Genomic DNA, 19,752 nt, shown 5'->3' on the forward strand with positions numbered 1-19,752 from the left:
AATCTTATACACTCTTATGTCAATCTTATAACTAAGTTGAAGGGTCTAGCCAGATAAGATGGTATAATGTACCCTTGAACAAAATTTTTTTTAATAACATTAACCGCTTGGATTTTAACGCACCAAGAGTAAGAGCGACGGACTGATGTTTCACCTTCTCTCTCTACTGAGCCGAAGTGGAGCCGAACTCGGAGCACACGGATACGGTGCGATCGTGTGCGTAAGTGGAAGGAGTGATTCTCGTTGGCTCCCGTCCTCAACCTGTCCACACTGGAGCAGATATGTCCCTCTTTCCTTGCGATTAATCCATCGACAAAGCCGCCTCGGATTTGAAACTTCTCGAGGCAAACGACACGGTTATAACCACATTCGGTTTCCGCACCGTCTCGGTTCAATTTTGTCTACCGCAAGCCCAGCCTTGGAAATTTTGCCTCGTAGACATTCCATATCCGATAATCGGCGCAGATTTCCTAAATAAGTTCGGATTAATCGTGTATATCAAATGCCGAAAATTAATTGACTCTTTGTCGATCCAATTCGCCACGGCGCCTTACGTCACATTCCATATTACAGAGTTAACGTACTTAAAACCACGCCCGAAGTTCCAAACCTCCTACGCGCTTTCCCGCCGATAACTTCCTCCGCATTAAAACCTGCAAAAGACATAGACGTGTTTCACCATATTCTAACGACTGGACCTCCCGTTGCAGAAACTGCACGCAGGTTGAATCCCGTCAAATTAAAAGCCGTGAAACAAGAATTTCAGCACCAACATAACTCTAACAGGCCATGGGCATTCATGTTGTTCCCAAGAAGGATAATGGCTGGAGGGCGTGTGGCGACTATCGTCGTTTAAATGCAATCTCAGTGCCAGACCGATACCCCGTTCCACACATACACGACTTCGTGGCGTTCCTGCGTAACCACTCATTTTTCTCTAAAATTGGTCCTACCAAGGCTTACTATCAAATCCCGGTGGCACCTGAAGATTGCCCTCAAATCGCAATTATCACACCATTCGGACTCTTCGAATTCTCCGTGATGACCTTTGGTCACCGCAATCCGGGCCAAACATTTCAATGCTACATAAATCGCGTACTTGGGGATTTAGATTTTGTCGTCGCATACGTCGACGACATCCTCATCGCGTCACATTCGATGGATGAACATATCCAACATGCAAAGTCGGTATTCACTCGCTTAAAAAGCGTGCAATTATCCATAAATTTAGATAAATGTGAGTTCATGCGTTCGGAACTAACGTTCCTGGTATACCTAGTTAATCACGAAGGCTGTCGCCCTACTCCGAAGAAAGTCAGAGCGATCGCAGACTTTCCTAAACCGCGAACCGTCACCGACTTGCGCCTCTTTCTCGGGATGGCTAATTTCTATAGGCGAAATTTAAAAAACGACACAGCAATTCAAGCACCGCTCAACGCTTTTCTTACGACATTGTGTAAAAATAACAAAACGCGTGTCACGTAGGCCCTCGCGGCCGATATGGCACTTCGAAGACGTTAAACGATCCCTTGTCGACACCGTCATGCTCTACCATCCCTCGATGAAGGCAGAAACACGCATCACCACAGCGCTTCTAGCCACATCATTGGTGCGGTATTAGAACAGCTCTTCGATAGTTCATGAAGAACACTGGCTTTCTTCTCGCGTAAACTCAGCCCATTACAGATGAAGTATAGCACTTATGATCGTGAGCTCACAGCTGTCTACGAGGCTGTTAAGCATTTCAGATATTTTATCGAGAGCATTCCATTCACGATTGGCACGGATCATAAACCGTTAATGTACGCCTTCAAATAAAAAATCGAGCAAGGCATCTGACCGCCAAGCTCGTCAACTCTCGTTCATCTCCCAACTGACCACTTCTATCGAATGCGTCCAGGGAGAGGAAAACATGATCGCGCCGACGCACTACGTTTTCCTGTGGAGTGTAGCCTCAAAGAACTTGCCGACGCTCAACGCGACGACGACGAGCTTAAAGCTCTTAAAACCAAACCCAACGACCATTCCCTCATTTTGCGATGAATCGAGTGGGGAAATGACAATACCGATATCGAGTGTGAAATAAGTGGCGAAGCGATACGCCCATACGTACCGGTGTCCATGCGTCAGCGAATTTTTAAATTCGTCCATTCCGTCTCATCCGGGAGCCCGAGTTACGGATCGCTTCATTCGCCAACGATACGTATGGCAGCCGTATTCGCCAGCAATGCACCGCGATATTTCTCAATAGTGCCAGGTGTGCATCGAATGCCAAAGGAATTCCAAAAGAAGAATTGCCAAAAAAAGTTTCGCGGCAAGTCAAGCCAAACCCAGTACACTTCGTTGCTTCGGATGGCAGGTTTAACCATGTCCACCTGGACATCATTGACCCCTTGCCCGAAAGTGAGGGATTCAGATACTGCCTCACAATGAGAGATAGATTCTCGCGCTGGGCAGAAGCCTCCCCTTTACGCAACATTGAAGCACCAACCGTAGCTAAAGCTTTCTATGATACCTGGGTTTCATGTTAAGGAACGCCTGAAACGTTGTCCACCGATCACGATACGCAATTCGAATCGGAAATTTTCGCTTCTTTGCTGGAGGTTTACGGTTCCCACAGAATTTATACAACCGCATACCATCCCGCTGCAATCGGAATAATCGAACGATGGCATCACCCTTTAAAAACCGCGCTTATGTGCCACCTAGAGGTCGGCTGGACAAAATCCTTGTATCGTTGAAACCTTTCCAATATGGAAAAATTCCGTAGTTCAAAATTTTAATGAGGATGAGGACGTTTTTAGAGAGCAAATAAAACTCAGATTTGAGCCAGACAATTTTAAGACATTTAGTTGTTCGACGGACATGATTAGGGGAAAAAGCCATGTGGCATAAAAACCCCTTGAATAAACTATACAGGGTGTAAACCTACAGGTGAGCAATATTTTAAGGACGTGTTCTATGGTCAAAAATAAGACGAAAATGAAGATAGAGAAAATTGCGTTTGGGGCTTCGTTAATTAGTTATTAACGTTTAAAAATTTGGCGTTTCTGCCCCTGAAATAGAGCAATCCGACTTGCATCGGCGGGTGTTTTTACCATACGCGCAGCTGATCATCGTCGGTCAATGCATGTCGATAACGATGAACAGGACCGTAGTTATAATTTGTGGGCTTACCTCGGGTGACGAATGAAGAAAGCAAATTATTTTAAATGATGTGCCTCGCATTCCTCCTGATTACTCGCTAAATCCACAAGAACACATCGAAACACGCTCTATGAGATTTTCGAGTCAGGAGGGAGAATGCTCGGATCATTTTGTAATACTCTGTTGGATTTTTCGGGATTCATCATTGAGTTAAGGTGCACGACTCGATACTTACTGAACCGTCTCTCACAATTTTCCTTCGGGAGAATTTTCATTAGTCAAATTCATTAGTGAAAATATTTTTAGCATCCCTGAAAAAAACCCGACGTTCGATTCCTTGTAATATTAATATTACAACATTCCCCACGTGTTAAACTCCGTGACTTGCAGCCAGCAAAGCTGTAGACACATTGTACGCAGGTAAAAACCGTGCACCTCAACTCAACGATGGATCCCGAAAAATCCAACAAAGTATTACGATACGATCCGAGTATTCGCCTAAAGCCGGGTATTCATCTGAGCACGAATGCGAACGAGGCAAGGCGAGGCCGAACGAGCATACATATGTGGACGTGTAACCGAGGGGCGGCAAACTGCATTCGGCTGTTCGCCGCCCCTCGGTTACACGTCCACATATGTATGCTCGTTCGGCCTCGCCTTGCCTCGTTCGCATTCGTGCTCAGATGAATACCCGGCTTAACGCGAAGATGATTATTCGCCGATTCCGATAAAAAGAGCGTCATCCCGATCGAGTCGCGCCCTTCGCGCATCGTGTAGTTCTCGAGCCACGCGGATAGTGAAGTTCATTTTGTGAATGAAAAACAATCGGCTCCTTTCGGAGACGTTTAATGTTAAAGTGCAGGAACAACAGTGTAAGTGTTGAAAATTTTTAAGTGAAGAGTGACAGTGATGTAATGTAGTTGAGTTTGTGTATAAAAATCAATCAGCTCGTTTGAAAGACGTGTATTGATAGAACGTAGGTGCAATAATCTGAATGTGTTAAAATGTTTAAGTGTAGTGATCGTGTCGGGTTCCTTCCCTGGACAGAAAATCAGCTGTGGCCTACCTGCGAGCGGCAAGGACGCTGACCCATTGATCGTGGCCCATCGTAAGCAGGTGCACTTGCGGATGAATGGGTAAGTCTAATCTCTACAGTTTTCGCATTTTCTTTTAAATTTAATATTGCCTGTGACTTGTTAATTCCTCATTTGTCCTATCATCATCCATCAATTATCAACAATCTATCATTTCACCATCCATTCCACGTGAATAACGATTAAGTGTATTAATTGTGATTCATAATTACGCACGAACAACAATTTCCTTGCATTGTTATTCATGTAGTTTGTTAAACGCTTCGTACTGGGCGGAGCATTTGTTTAAACGCGTGAAAGATCGGACGGCCGGATCCGAGCCAACGCTTCCGAATCGGAGCTCGCGTCAACCGAGCACTCTCATTGGTTGAAGTCTTTTGTTAATAACTCCTCAATCACGCCTCGGACAACTTTTTCGCTACGGAAAATGTTTAAAATCATGTCAGGAACCTCTCATTAAAATTCCTTACACTAGTTTTGGGACACCCTGTATTAGTCATCTGAACTTGGTCCATTGAGCTATCGATAATTCAGCCATCTGAAGTTGGTTCGATGTAGTCAATAATTCAGAAAATCAGTCGACTAAAAGTATCGTTGGTTACTATCAACTAAATCGATAGTTTTTAGTCGATGGTGCCCATCACTAGTACGCCTCCCCCCCCCCCCACACACATACTTTCTCAACAGAGCAGCCGAGAATTTTAAACACAGAATAGTAAAGTAATGCGTACTATGGAGAGTAATCTTACCTACATAACTTTCCGTGAATACCAATTTTAGGTGGAACGGTGGTAGACAACGTTTCGCGGATGCCAGCAATAGGCGGCATTAGTACCTAGAGAATGTTTTATGGTCGCTGCGAATGGGCGGCAGTAGTATTGAAAGGGTTAAAGTATGTTCACAAATTACAGATTAAACAATTTTAATAATTCATGATTATTAAATGAAAATTGAAATGTGTGCTGTATCCATGAAGGATAAATCATGCTATCCTCTTTCCGTTGAAACTGATTAATTAGTCGATTGACGTAAACAATTGATTGAGTTTAACTCGACTATAATTTGCGTTTCAGTCTTTTATCCCAGTCGAACCTACATCTGTCTGCTGCTTTACTGCTGCTTTCCATCTCCAACGTACGGTCGATCTTCAGATACAAATAAGACGTATTTGATTTCTCGATGGGTTTCCACTTTGTTGGAATCAAATCCGTTATCTTTGGCGTTGGGTTTCTTTAATAAAGAGAAACAAAAGAGATCAATAGAACTGCAATTCGTTTATATTCTTTCATCTTCCATCCCCTTCGATTATTATTAAGAGGAGCGTACCCAGTTTTTGCAAAGTTAGTCCACATTGTAGTGAAATATTCCATCACTTGATACTTATCAGTACCAGGTTCCGGAGCCGCTAAGTTAAATTTTTGCGCCATGTACGGATAGAATAGGAACTCTAGATCATCTCCATGACTCGCTCCTACAAAGTTTATTTAAAAAAGATTTGTGAATTCAAAGTAAAAATGTTTCCTCAAAGTTCACTGAAATCGTTTAAATGTTATCTGTGTAGTTACTTGCGGATTTGATTAGGAATCTCAGAGTATTCTAAAGTTAACGCAAGTTACAACGCACAGAAGGATGTTTAATTAAACTTATACTGGACATTCGACTACTGGTGGGAGAAATTTTAAGTGGTGATTCTAGAAACCAAAATAAGGCAAAAATCTACAGTACGGCTAAATTTTTTTAATTATTAGCAATCGAATAGGAAAACCGGTCTTCAGCCTATCATACCTTGCAAAGGTAACGTGCATTCAAAAACTCTAAGTACTAATGGTTATTGTTGCCTGTACAGGTTGTGTTTTGGGGACCAGTACTAGTCAGAGACCCGATATAGTACAGGTGGTGGTTCGCAATGTACAACATGCTTACCCGAACGTAACCGCTGTGAAGTATATAGGCATTTAAACTTTTAGACTCAGGTTGTACATGAGAACCAGTAATAAGAGGGCTAATTTTTAATCGCTTATAACTAAAATATAGACCCGAGAAATAGAGAACTTAAAAAGTTGCAGCGAACATTTAATTTAAAAAAATGCAAAAACATTACAGATTGGACCTATCCATTTATCCGCAAGTGCATCTGCTCCGAGGAAGATGGGTCACGGTCAATGTGTCAGCGTATCGATCGGATCCTTGCTGCTCGCAGGTAGAACAGCTGATCTTCGGCCCAGGGAAGAAATGACATTTTACTGCACGATCACTGTCACTCTACACTTCAAAAACTATAACACACTAATATTGTTGCCCCTAGGTTCTATCAATACACATCCCCGAAAGGAACCGATTGTTTTTCATTCACAAACTGAACTTCACTGCACAATCACTGTCCGCGTGGCCCATGAACTAAAAGGTGCGTGAAGGGCGCAACTCGATCGGGATGACGCTCTTTGTATCGGCATCGGCAGATAACACGCTAGGCGAACACCCGGATCATTTCATAATACTCTGTTGGATTTTTCGGGCTCCATCATTGAATTGAGGTGCACGACTCGATACCTACTGATCCGTCTCTCACAATTTGCCTATGGGAAAATTTTCCCCACTCGATGGCCAAATTCGTTAGTGAAAATTTGTTTAGCACTCTTGGAAGTAACCCGACCTTCGATTCCTTATCATATTTACAACATTCCCCACGTGTTAAACACACGATGCCTGCGTGACTTGCAGCTAGCAAACGTCGATGTCTGGATTGCCCTTTGCCGAAGCCGTAAACACAATGTACGCAGGTAAAAGCCATGCCATAATTCGTACGGAAGAGCTTTCCTTTTCGATTTCCCTTAACGTATAACTAGTTGAACGCGTGAAATACGACTCGCGGGTATGTACTCCATGTGGCATTAGTGGTAACAAAAGTAGAAGGACATCTTTTATTGCGTTCAACTAGTCAAACGCACATTTCATTATCGAACATGTATTTTTAAGGGAAATCGAAAACAATAAGCTGGCGAAAGTTCTTCCGTACGGATTATGGCACGACTTTTACCTGCGAACAGTGTATCTACGGTTACGGCAAAGGGCAATCCAGGCGTCGACGTTCGTTGACTGCAAGTCACGCAGGCAACGAGTGTTTAACACGTGGGAAATGTTGTAAATATGATAAGGAATCGAAGGTCGGGTTACTTCCAAGGCTGCTAAACAAATTTTCACTAACGAATTTGGCCATCGAGTGGGGAAAATTTTCCCATAGGCAAATTGTGAGAGACGGATCAGTAGGTATCGAGTCGTGCACCTCAATTCAATGATGGAGCCCGAAAAATCCAACAGAGTATTATGAAATGATCCGGGTGTTCGCCTAGCGCGAAGATGGTTATCCGCCGATGCCGATACAAAGAGCGTCATCCCGATCGAGTTGCGCCCTTCACGCACCTTTTAGTTCATGGGCTACGCGGACAGTGAATGTGCAGTGAAGTTCAGTTTGTGAATGAAAAACAATCGGCTCCTTTCGGGGATGTTTAATGTTCGAGTGTAGGAGCAACAGTTGCAAGTGTTCAAAAATTTTTAAGTGATAAGTGACAGTAGTGTATTGATGTTGAGTTTGTGTATAAAAACAATCAACTCTTATCAAAGACGTGTATTGATAGAACCTAGGGGCAACGATCTTAGTGTGTTATAGTTTCTAAGTGTAGAGTGACAGTGATCGTGCAGTGAAATGTCATTCCTTCCCTGAGCCGAAGATCAGCTGTTCTACCTGCGAGCAGCAAAGATCCGATCAGTACGCTGACACGTTGACCAAATTCTTCTTTTGCGTATCCATTCTACTTGAAAAGCGATTAAGTGTGTTAATTGATATTCATAATAGAGAACCAACAATTTCCTTGCATGGTCATTTATGTGATTTATTATTCGTTATTTTCTTAAAACACTTCGCACTGAGCGGAGCGCTTGTTTCGAATCCGAGTCAACGCTCCTGAGCTGGAGCTCGCGCCAACCGAGCGTTCTCATTGATCTGTGTTTTTCGTTAATAACTCAGTAACTAAGCCCCATTTTCCCAAGAGAAATTGTTGTTCACTATGACCATCCAAATCTGCTATTTTCGGCTCCAACACTTTTTCTGGCACCCTGCATATATAGAATATAGGAATAAAATGAATACCTGGAAGAGTAATGTGAAACGCGAGTTTCGTCCACGTATCGATATCGAGTACGAATTTGTAGAAATATGTGGGCTGCGTAGCCTTCTCTACTTGAATATCTATCACGTCGTAAATGCCTTGAAGGAGTAGAGCATCGCTTATGTAATCCGCATATTCCTGTATCGTCTCCTCGCAAACCGGTTTGTCTCCAAAGTACAAGCGTTTCACATCTTTCGGAGTGATCCCATGCTTCTTAACTTGCGTCCGCAGCTCCAGAGGCATCACCACTTCGAAATTCTCACTGGTCGCCACGAGATACTCGGTATCGTTTTGTCGGAATGCTGAAGATCCCCAAAATGCGTTAAAATTTAAATGGGTATGTAAATATGGAAAGTTTGTACACGAGACTTACTGTTCTATGATGAAACAAAATAACTTACGAGACAGAAACATCGAGCCCTCGTTGCTATTGAAACCAATCATCAAAGGAACTTGAACGCCCTTTTGCATCATGACCGACGGATGCTGCGGCATAAACGGATTTGGAGATTTGTCGTCTATACTTGGGAGAAATACTCCAAATTCGACGTGACGTTGCTGTAACATTCATTAAAGTATAAACAATATCTAAATTTTAGTTCGAAAGATAATTAGTGATAATAATGGACAAGGGATTTTTGTAATTGACTGTCTGTAATGCAATTTTTCATGACATTACAGTTTCTCATTATCATATCACTCCTCTCTGTTCATCCCATACTAAGTCAACGTTCACGTACAGTTATTCTCATAAATATTACAGTAGTTACAAAATTGTCTCCTTACACATTTAATTACAATACGTTCATCAAAGTTATTGTTATGTAGTAGATTAATACATTTAATCTCCTATGCACATGTATGGAAATAAATCCTGTATTCATTATTTTTTGTACATGTTTTGTTACAACCAAGGCTGCAATAATATTTGGACAGTAGATATATCTTACAGTTTTTATTCTCCTTAAAAAATTAGTAAAGTGTCTCCTTTTAATATTTTGTAAACATAACACCAATAATCAATCATAGAACCACATTACGTCAAGAATAATATCCAAATACTACGATAATGGCTCGAAAAGATAAAAATAATTTGTTCAGTTAGTCATTTATCACAGAGGAATCTTAAAGTAACCATTTGTATTCCGAAATGTCCTGAAGGAATAGATGGGAGTAGACGATGAAAAATTACCGGAAAGGATGAATGAGAATAAAGAGACAAAAGCAAGACCTACAAATGCAGAAAGATTGGGGAGATATAGATCTAACACTGTAAGCAGTCTAGACGGACTCCTTAGAAGAAAAAGAAAGCGAGAGGTATCTGATGAAACAGGGGAAAAGGACAAGGAAGAAGAAATGGAGGCATTCAGAAAGAGCAGGATCATAGAAAGATCACCCAAGAAAGGATGAAAACATGATGGAGGAATTTATGAAAAAGATGATGTAAGGGCGGTTGTAGAAAATAATAGAAGAAAGTAATAGACACACAATAGAAAGGATGAGAGAAGAGTACAAAGAAGAAATGATAAAGTGGGGGGAAGAGATACGAATGGAGAGCCAAAAGGGAAGAATTGGAGGGAAAAATAAGAGAACAGAAAGGAAGAATCACACAGCTGGATAAGATGGTAGAAAGAAGAGAGAGAGAGAGAAGAGAAAACTCAACGTTATCATAAAGGGAACAGAATGGAAGGAAAGAGTAGGAGAAAACTTCTTAGCCAAGCAACTGAAGGTTGAGGTGGAAGTCAATAAGGCCATCAAGATAGGTAGAGGGAAAGGAAAAGAAATGATACTGGCAGAACTGAGGAGCTGGGAAGAAAAAAGGGAGGTGAAGTAAAGAAAGAAAACACGAAAAACAGGAATATGTATACATGATAATCTGTCAAAAAAGAAGAGATTGGTACAAGGGAAACTCAGAGAGAGGGCGAGAGAGAAGAGAGCATAGGTAAGAACATCGAAGGTAGGATATAGAAGACTGACAATAGGAGAAAAAAAGTTTGTGTGGGATGACAAAAGACAGAACATAATAGAGGAAAGAGGAGGTAGGTGGCGTTAAGAAGAGGGGGGGGGGAGTGAGAAAAGGGAAGAAAGCGGAAGATGCTAGGATATGTATATGAAATATAGTAGGAGTGGCAAGCAAATGTGATGAGACATAGAAATATCTATTATCGCACGATGTGATAGGAATGGTGGAAACATGGATAGAAGAAAACACCTGAGAAAATATGAGTAAATACCTACAAAAAAGATAAGACTGGTTCTGTATTCCAGCGAAGAAAAAACATAAGAAAGGAAGAGCACAAGGAAGAATTATAATGCCAGTGAGGGAGGGAATGGGAAAGGTGGAAATGAAAATGGGTGCAAAGAAATGATAAAGGTGGATGATGGAATTCTGAAGCTAAGCGGGAAGAGAGATGAAAGGAGATGGAAGATTTACATTGTATACTCTCAAGGAGTAAAGGACAGGCTGGAGAAGATAGAAGACGAGATTGAGGGAAAGAGGGAGAACTGTATAGTGTTGGCAGGAAACTTTAACGCTCGAACGGGAGATGAAGGAGGCCCAATAAAGGAAATTGGGGAAAATGGAGAAAATAGTCGAAGATCGAACAACAAAGAGATAAACGAAGAGGGCAAGGTCTTATTGGATAAAATAGCATAGCTAGGTATGATGATGGAAAATGGATCCAGAGAAGAAACAGGAGGGTGGACGTACATTGGAGAAAAAGAAACATCAGTAATTGATTACGTGGTAACGAATGATAAGGCACATAAAGAGATATGCAACCTGAAAGAAGGGGATAGGACGGAATCGGATCACTTACCTATAGAGTTTACGATAAGAGGGATGAAGGGGAGGAAAGAAACAACTAACGAGGAAAAAGAAGATGAGAGAGAAGTAATAAAGTGCATATGATCATAGGAGGGAATTGAACACTGTCACGGTAACTGCAGAGGATGGAACAGGACTATGGGAGGGACAGAGGAGGGTTGGAAAGAGATAAAGGAGAAAGTGCATGGAGCAATCTTGAAAGAGGAGAAGAAGATTAGAAGGTGGAGTATGGGTGAAAGGAAATGGCATAGCAAAGCATGTAGAGAAAAGAAACGAGAACTCAGGAGAATGTTGAGGGAAATGAAGAAAGGCAAGGTGGAGAGAGAGATGTTTATAAAAGAAACAAAAGAATACAGAAGATGGTGTAAAGAAGAAAAGATAAAAATGGAAGAGGATGAAGAACTAAAGATAAGAAATATAAAGACTGAGGCGGAGGTGTGGAAATATAACAAATACAGAAAGGGAAGTACAGGGATAGATGAAAACATAGAGTTAATAGAATGAAGAGATCATTTTATAAGCCTACTAGGAGGAAAAGAAAGAAAAACAATTGTGAAACTAAGGGAAGAAGAGGATAGAGAGGTGGAGATTTGGAAATTTGTAAAGAAAAAAGGATTGAATTTAAGTGCTGAAAAGTCAAAGGTAGTAGCTTTAGAGAATGGTAGAAGAGTGAGAAGGTAGAGAGAGTGGAGATGGGGACCAGAAAAATTAGAAGAAGTCAAGGAGATATGCTATCTGGGATATATTCTACAGAAAAACGAAAGAGCAGATAATCATATAAATGAGAGATTCAGGAGGGCGATCTTGGTAATGAAAAAGACGTGGAGTATAGGAGAAAGAATCTTCAAAGGAAACTTCGAAAGGAGGATGAGAATGTTCGAGGCATTGGTAGAAAGCGTAGCACTGTATGGGGCGGAAATCTGGGAATGGAAGAAAGAGGAAAAGTTGGAAAGAATAAAGAGAAAGTATATTAAATGGATACTTAGGCTGGAGAAGCAAACGGCGAACTATGTAGTAACGGAAGAAACGAAGCAGAGAGAAATAAATGAAAAAGCACTAATAAGAGCAATGAAATTTCAGGAGAAAAATAGGAGAAACGGAATAAATCTGATAAAAGAGTGTGTTAGAACAGTGAATAGAAGAAACAGAGTAGGGGAGAATAACAAATGGCTGAAGGATAGAGAGCACACGATAGAGGAATATGATCTAAAAGAAGAAAGACATTATAATTCAGAAAGTGAAGAGGAAGACTAGAGGAATGTTTTGGAAAGGCAGAAAGAAAAAGTTAGAGTGGCAACGAGAAGAGAGAGAGAAGAAAAATTTGCGGCGTCAAGAATGACTACCTAATCTGGAGGACAAATGAAATCCCAATGTGGGAAGACGTACTTCTCGCTCACAAAAACCTTGAGAGTTCTACATGAGTTAGACAACAATTAGTTTGGCAAGAAGCTAATACTCAATTTGAAACAAAAGTTCTTCTATCAATAGTACATTATGCTGGCGGATGATTAATAGTATGGAGGTGTATGTCCGCTACTGGGATAGAACTAATTTTTGTTGATGATAATTGTCTTAGATAAAAGTAAATATTGGAACATATTCAATGAAAATTGAACACAAAGTGCAGTAGAAATGGGCACAGATTTCATCAAGGCAATGATCCGAAGCACAAATGTTGGGTTGCACAAGAATATTATATACATAGCTGTCCTAAAGTGCTACATCTTGCTACAATTACCGAATCTAAATTCCATCGAAAACTTATGGGATTCACTATATCGTAACATTAAAAAGACACCGATAAAACAAATAAAATATTAAGAACTCGTATAACAGTAGAATAGTAATAAATAACGCAAAATTATTTGATCCAAATAATTGCTGTTTGCTCAGTCGTTTATTTGTAGTAATTCAACGATAGGTGTACCCAACAAAACATCACAGAAATGCTGTAATTCATTTTATGAATAAATAATAATAAGGTATTGTTAAATGTCCGGATATTTTTGAAATGACGAAATTGGGCTCATTTTTCGTAATAAGTAAACATGTATAAAACAATAAAGAATGAAGGATATATTTTCATACATAGTATAGTATACGTGGAGGAAGTGCATTATTCAACAAGAGTAAATCTGATAAATGTATTATAACTAACAATGTAAAGCGATAGTTCTCAGCTACTACAACGTCCGAATATTTATAGGAATTACTGTACACATATATCGAGCTATGTTTATTAAATAGTTGCAGTCTCTTTATTGATGAGAAATGACAATGTGTTCATAAACTAGCATTAAATTACCCTATTATAAAGCATTGTTCTGCAACATTTTTTGCTTAAGTTTTTGTTGAGCTTTGATGGTAATCCAGGTAATCAATATGGATATACAGGTTGTTTTAGACCATCCGTCCACTTCTATTAAAATGGTGGAGAGTGATTTTTATTGAAGGTCTAAAAGATTTTCTTAACTAATACGAGTATGCTGTATTGTAGAAGAGCAGAATTAAAAGTGTGTGCATACACCTTGCGCAAATTCGTAATTAAAGATGTGTACACACACCTTTAATTCTGCTCTTCTACACTATTAAATGTTGGTAGTTGCAATTTCCGGTATTAATCAGAAATGGGATTTTCAGGCCGGAAGTTGTTTTAGAAGGTACTTATTTTTTATTCGGATTGTATGCAAAAAATATAAAAGTTTCGTCTGAAATATTTTTCTCGAAAATGCCTCCATTGCATGCATGATGCGAGATGCATGCTTTTTTGATACATTCTTCAAAATATTTCGACTGGATATAGAAGTTGATCAGAAAATTGTAATCTCTACTGACCTATTTGTTAGGAGTGTAGGGACTGTTAGTTCCCGGCCTAGGGAGTTCTAGTCCCAGACTAACCTAGATGACACAGTTAGAATAAAGTCTTCAAGCCAAGAACACGTGAAGTTATTAGTCCAATCCCCACACTTGGTGTCCCTGACGAATTTCGGAAAAAAAATAAAATAATGGCTGAAAAAGGAAAGGCAGCTGCGAAGGAATCCTCAAGAAACGAATGCTGTAAGTCTCAGGATGTCTAAATTCTGGCCGGTGGTTCGCGCTTCTGGAAGGCCAATTTGCGTTGCGGGGAATCACGCAGAACGCAACGCGTTACGGGCACGTGTTGGAGCAATTAGATGCGAAGACTGCAGCTGAGGTGGAAGACATCCTAATTAATCCACCTGAAAATGGGAAGTTTGAGAAGCTCAAGCAAGAATTCATAGCCAGGCTCTCTTATTCGAAGGAGAAGAGGATGTTAAAGACTCTCGCGGAGGCGGACATGCCGGAGGATCTTTTAAAGACGATTTGGAAGAATAGACTTCCAACAAACGTCCAGACGGTGTTGGCCACCAGAGGATGCGACGTTGGACAAGATGGCGGCGCTCGCAGACAACGTCAACGAGATAAGTCCCCCCGGAAGGGGAAGTACCGTCGCCGAGTGTACCAACATGGATCGGCTGTTAAAGCAGATCGCAGCGGCGGTGACGGAGAATCTGTGCCGGGAGTATCGACCACCATGTCGATCGCAATCGCGAGGGCGCAACCAACCAAGAGGGAGGTCCAGTTCCCGGAAAGGAACGAGCAGCGTGGGGGTATGTGTTTCTACCACTGGCGGTTCAAAGAAAAAGCGTACCGGTGTGTTCCCCCTTGTAATTATAAAGCGCCGGAAAACACGAGCGTGAGACGTTAATGGCGACCGGCGAACCGGGTAATGTGACGCGTCGCCTTTTCATAAACGATGCCGTGACAAAGACGCAGTTCCTCGTCGATACGGGGGCTGACGTCAGTGTTTTTCCGCGGGTGAGACTCAGTGGTCCACGGACTCGAACGGATTTCGAGCTGGTTGCCGCGAACGGAACGCCTATCGCGACGTACGGACAAGTAGTTTTAGATTTAGATTTAAATTTGCGCCGTAGTTTTATGTGGAGATTTATTGTAGCCGACGTATCGCGACCGATTATAGGTGCGGATTTTCTAAGTCATTTCGGACTACTAGTCGATTTAAAAAATAAGCGCCTTGTAGATAGCGTCACTAGTTTAAGCGTAATCGCGGGTGTGTCGATAGACAATTCGTGTACGGTGTGAAGTGTTGTAGCAGTATCTGTTTGCGAAGTGCGGTAGTTGCTTGGTAGGTATGTACATATCACCAAGCCTTCCGCGCAGTATAAGATGCCGAAGCACTCCACAGTGCATCATATCGCCACCACGCCAGGTCCGCCGGTATCCTGTCACCTTGTTCCGAAGAAGGGAGGTGAGTGGCGTCCCTGTGGGGACTATCGAGCCTTGAGTGCCAGGACGGTGCCGGATAGGTACCCCGTGCCACATATCGAGGACTTTGCCCAGTCATTGCATGGATGTAGCGTTTTCTCAACAATCGATCTGGTGCGTGCATACCACCAGATTCCGGTTACGGAAGACGACATCGAGAAGACGGCTATCGTCACGCCATTTAGATTATTTGAATTCCCAGTGATGACCTTTGGTTTGAGGAACGCCGCGCAGACGTTCCAGAGATTTATCGATGAAGTGACGCGTGGACTCGATTTTTGCTATGCGTACATAGATGATTTGATTATCGCGTCCAAAGACAAGAGTGAACATTTGCGTCATCTTAAAACGTTGTTTAAGCGTCTTACGGATTATGGTATCGTTATTAATATTTTTAAGTCTACCTTTTGTAAATCTTGTGTACAGTTATTAGGTTATGAGGTTTCTAACGAAGGCATCACATCTTCCGAAGCCAAAGAATCAGGCGGAGCTTAGTAGGTTCCTTGGAATGGTGAACTTCTACAGAAGATTCATTCCTGGGGTAGCTGAGATCCAAGCTCCGTTGGTAGGGTGCTTGAAAGGTGCCAGTAAGAAGGAACCGGTGATTTGGAGCGACGAAACCGAAGCGGCATTCCGACGGACAAAGGAGGCATTAGCGAAAGCGGCATGCTTGGCCCATCCAGCGGCTCGAGCGAAACTGAGCGTCAATGCAGACGCATCCGATACAGCCATGGGTGCAGTTTTACAACAGAGACTGGACAACGGGTGGCAGCCACTGGCCTTCTCGTTGCGTAAATTTAACAATGCGCAGAAGAAGTATAGTGCATATGACAGAGAGTTGCTTGCGGTGTACTCTGCCATTAAGTACTTCAAGCATGCGCTCGAAGAAAGGCAGTTCACAATATACACCGATCACAAGCCATTAGTTTACGCTCTCAAGCAGAAGCCGGATAAATGCAAACTGATGCAGTTTGGCCATCTCAGTCTAATCGCGCAATACTCGACGGATATCCAACATGTTTCAGGCAAGGGAAACGTTGTTGCAGACGCCTTATCACGTGTGGAGAAGCTAGTAGCGCCGTTCGATTACCGCGCGCTAGCTGCTGCTCAACAGACGGATAAGGAATTAAACGAGACGTTAATCAACTCACGAGGACTCCAGATTAAACGGATCAAGATGGTGGAGCCTGACGTAGATGTTTATTGCAATATATCAAGAGGTCAAGCCCGACCGTTTGTGACCAGTCAATTCAGACGAGATGTTTTCAATCGCCTGCACAACTTGGCGCATCCGGGAGTAAGAGCATCGGTTAGACTGGTCTGCAGCAGGTACGTTTGGCCTGCAGTAAAAAAAGATTGCCGAGAGTGGGCAAGGGCTTGCCTGGAGTGTCAGGCGTCCAAAATAACGCGACATGTCTCGTCGCCAGTTGGGAAATTTGTAACTCCGACTGCACGTTTCGAGCACGTACATGTTGATTTGGTGGGTTCGTTGCCGTCGTCAAATGGGTACACGTACTGTCTCACTGTCGTGCACAAATATACTAGATGGCCAGAAGCATTTCCCATCTGCGATGCTGGTGCAGAGACAGTGGCATTTACACTTTTCGAAGGATGGATTGCCAGATACGGTGTACCATTAAGAATTACGACAAACCAAGGGCGACAGTTTGAATCGCGCTTATTCAAATCGTTGGCAAGGGCTCTTGGAATGGAACATCATCGGATGACAGCGTATCACCCCCAGGCAAATGGGGCGGTGCAACGTTTTCATCGGCAGCTGAAAGCAGCTATATGCTGTCAGAAAGACGGGACTTGGTCGGAAGTTCTCCCTGCGGTGTTGCTCGGTATAAGAGCAGCCGTCAAGGAGGACGCACAAGCACCAGCGGCAGAGTTGTTGTATGGAGAACCACTGCGGCTACCCGGCAACCTCATAGAGGGAGACAGCACTCAAGAAATAGCGCAGTTTGTTGACCAGTTGCGTAGACATATGCGATTGCTGCGGCCGGTCCAAACTTTAAGCCATGGAGAAAAGTCTGTGTTCATTTATAAAGATTTAGCGACAACACAGCATGTATTTTTAAGGCGTGATACGGTCAAAAGGCCATTGCAAGCACCGTACTGCGGACCATATCCCGTTATCCAAAGAAACCAGAAAACTTTTGTCATTAGGATTAACGGGCGAGATACAAATGTATCAGTTGACAGACTGAAACCAGCGTATACATTAGCTGATATTAATTTTAAGGTAGAAAGTAAGACCGTGCAATTTAGGCAATAAGTGCGTTGCGTGCAATATTTGCAATATTTTTTTTATAAATCCAAAGAAACTGTATTTTTGTACTAAATTTATACCGAAGTAGTATATACCAAAGAGAGTTCACCCTTTGTAACGCCGTTTTTAGCGAGGAGGGTGGTGTAGGGACTGTTAGTTCCCGGCCTAGGTAGTTCTATTCCCAGACTAGCGAGCGCTAGTTCCCAGTCTAGGAACATTGTTCGATCGCGGAAGTAACAATTTGAATGCGACCGAAGGATTTTTTCGTTTCAAGTGGTTCGGGCCGTAGATCACCGGGAATAGCCCTATGCCTTGAAATACGAGTCAAGGCAGGGTCTTTGTTAATGTTGTCTCGTATCAGTCTTAACGTAAACACGTGCGGATCGTAAATAACTCAACGGTTTTCCTTTGCCTTTCATGGCGAGTATTTTGTTTAAACATTTTCCCCTCACGTGCGGATGTTCTCAGCCTATCAACATATAATTTTGAATCAGTCGTCTCGAGGAATCGGTGCAGTTCGGATCGAGAACGGTGTCATACTGCGTTCGCGAGTGCGGGATTCGGTCAATCCCGAATAATTTCATCAAACGCGGTCGTATCCACGACCCGTGAGTGGCTACCCGTGTAGCCATTCTACCTTCACAGGTTCTCAGTTGCGTACTGAATGACGCGGTCATAATCACTTATGACCCGTGAGTGGTTACTTCATGTAACCACTCTGATTCTCATTACGACGGCTCTATGCCGATTAATGCGATCGTACTTACGATCCGTAGAGCAATTGCCCCACGTGCAATTGCTCTTAACACACAACACACACACATTCATACAGTTGACCGTTGCACTTTCATCGATTCTTTTATCAATATACAATTCATTCAAGGGGTTTTTTATGCCACATGGCTTTTTCCCCTAATCATTTTTGTCGAGCCAATAAATATCTTTAAATTGTCTGGCTCAAATCTGAGTTTTATTTACCCCCTAAAACGTCCTCATCCTCATAAACTTTGAATTACGAAATTTTTCCATGTTGGAAAGGTTTCGACGATACAGACATTTATTCTAAAGTACGGCACGTACTTAGAGTACTAGATGACACAGTTGGAATAAAGTCTTCAAGCCAAGAACACGTGAAGTTATTAGTCCAATCCCCACAGAAGTATCATTGACTACATTTGTACATTCCATCTCCTTCACTCGCACGCAGTGACATCTCGTGTACTACGCCCCATTCTCTCTATTCCAGGGGGGTGACACCATAGGGATATTACAAATAGAGTACAGAAGTCAACCACAAACGTGACTCGTAAATATAAAGAGAAAGAAGACGAAGATTACAATCTCTTTCTCTCTAACAACGCATGCGCAGTACTCATGCAAGTATACAGGGTGACCCAGAAAAGGTGTTGGAGCCGAAAATGGCAGATTGGGAGGGTCTTCCTGAACAACAGTTTCCTTTTGCAAAATGCAGAATGGGGCTTGGTTACCGAGTTATAAATGAAAAACACGGACCAATCAGAGCGCTCGGCCGACGCAGGCTCCGACTCGGGAGCGTTGGCTCGGATCCGGCCGCCCGGCCTTTCACGCGTTTGAACAAGCGCTCCGCTCAGTACGAAGCGTTTAACAAACTACATGAATAACAATGCAAGGAAATTGTTGTTCGTGCGTTATTATGAATAACAATTAATACACTTAATCGTTATTCACGTACGATCACCTACGATTCCTTGTCATATTTACAACATTCCCCACGTGTTAAACACTCGGTATCTCCGCGACTTGCAGCTACCAACCGTCGACGCCTGGATTGCCTTTTGCCGTAGCCGTAGACACATTGTAGGCAGGTAAAAACCCTACCATAATCCGTACGGAAGAACTTTTGCCAGCTTATTGTTTTCGATTTCCCTTAACGTGTAACTAGTCGAACATGTAAAATACGAC

General features: G+C 42.3%; 1 protein-coding gene across 1 annotated transcript in view; it reads right to left on the reverse strand.

Annotated features, from left to right (window-relative positions):
- Nucleotides 1-5,206: 5,206 nt before the first annotated feature.
- The window catches only part of LOC108625862 (cholinesterase 1-like), a 48,158-nt gene continuing 33,612 nt past the window's right edge, over nucleotides 5,207-19,752 (reverse strand). The window contains exons 4-7 of the mRNA XM_018026190.2: nucleotides 8,809-8,965; nucleotides 8,389-8,709; nucleotides 5,568-5,712; nucleotides 5,207-5,471 (exon numbers count right to left, since the gene is read on the reverse strand). Of these exons, the coding sequence (XP_017881679.1) occupies nucleotides 5,297-5,471; nucleotides 5,568-5,712; nucleotides 8,389-8,709; nucleotides 8,809-8,965 (798 nt within the window). The 3' untranslated portion in view covers nucleotides 5,207-5,296. The remainder of the gene's footprint in view (nucleotides 5,472-5,567; nucleotides 5,713-8,388; nucleotides 8,710-8,808; nucleotides 8,966-19,752) is intronic.

The sequence above is a fragment of the Ceratina calcarata genome, unplaced genomic scaffold (assembly GCF_001652005.2).
Source record: "Ceratina calcarata isolate Rehan_Ccalc_2016 unplaced genomic scaffold, ASM165200v1 scaffold377, whole genome shotgun sequence".
NCBI lineage: Eukaryota > Metazoa > Arthropoda > Insecta > Hymenoptera > Apidae > Ceratina > Ceratina calcarata.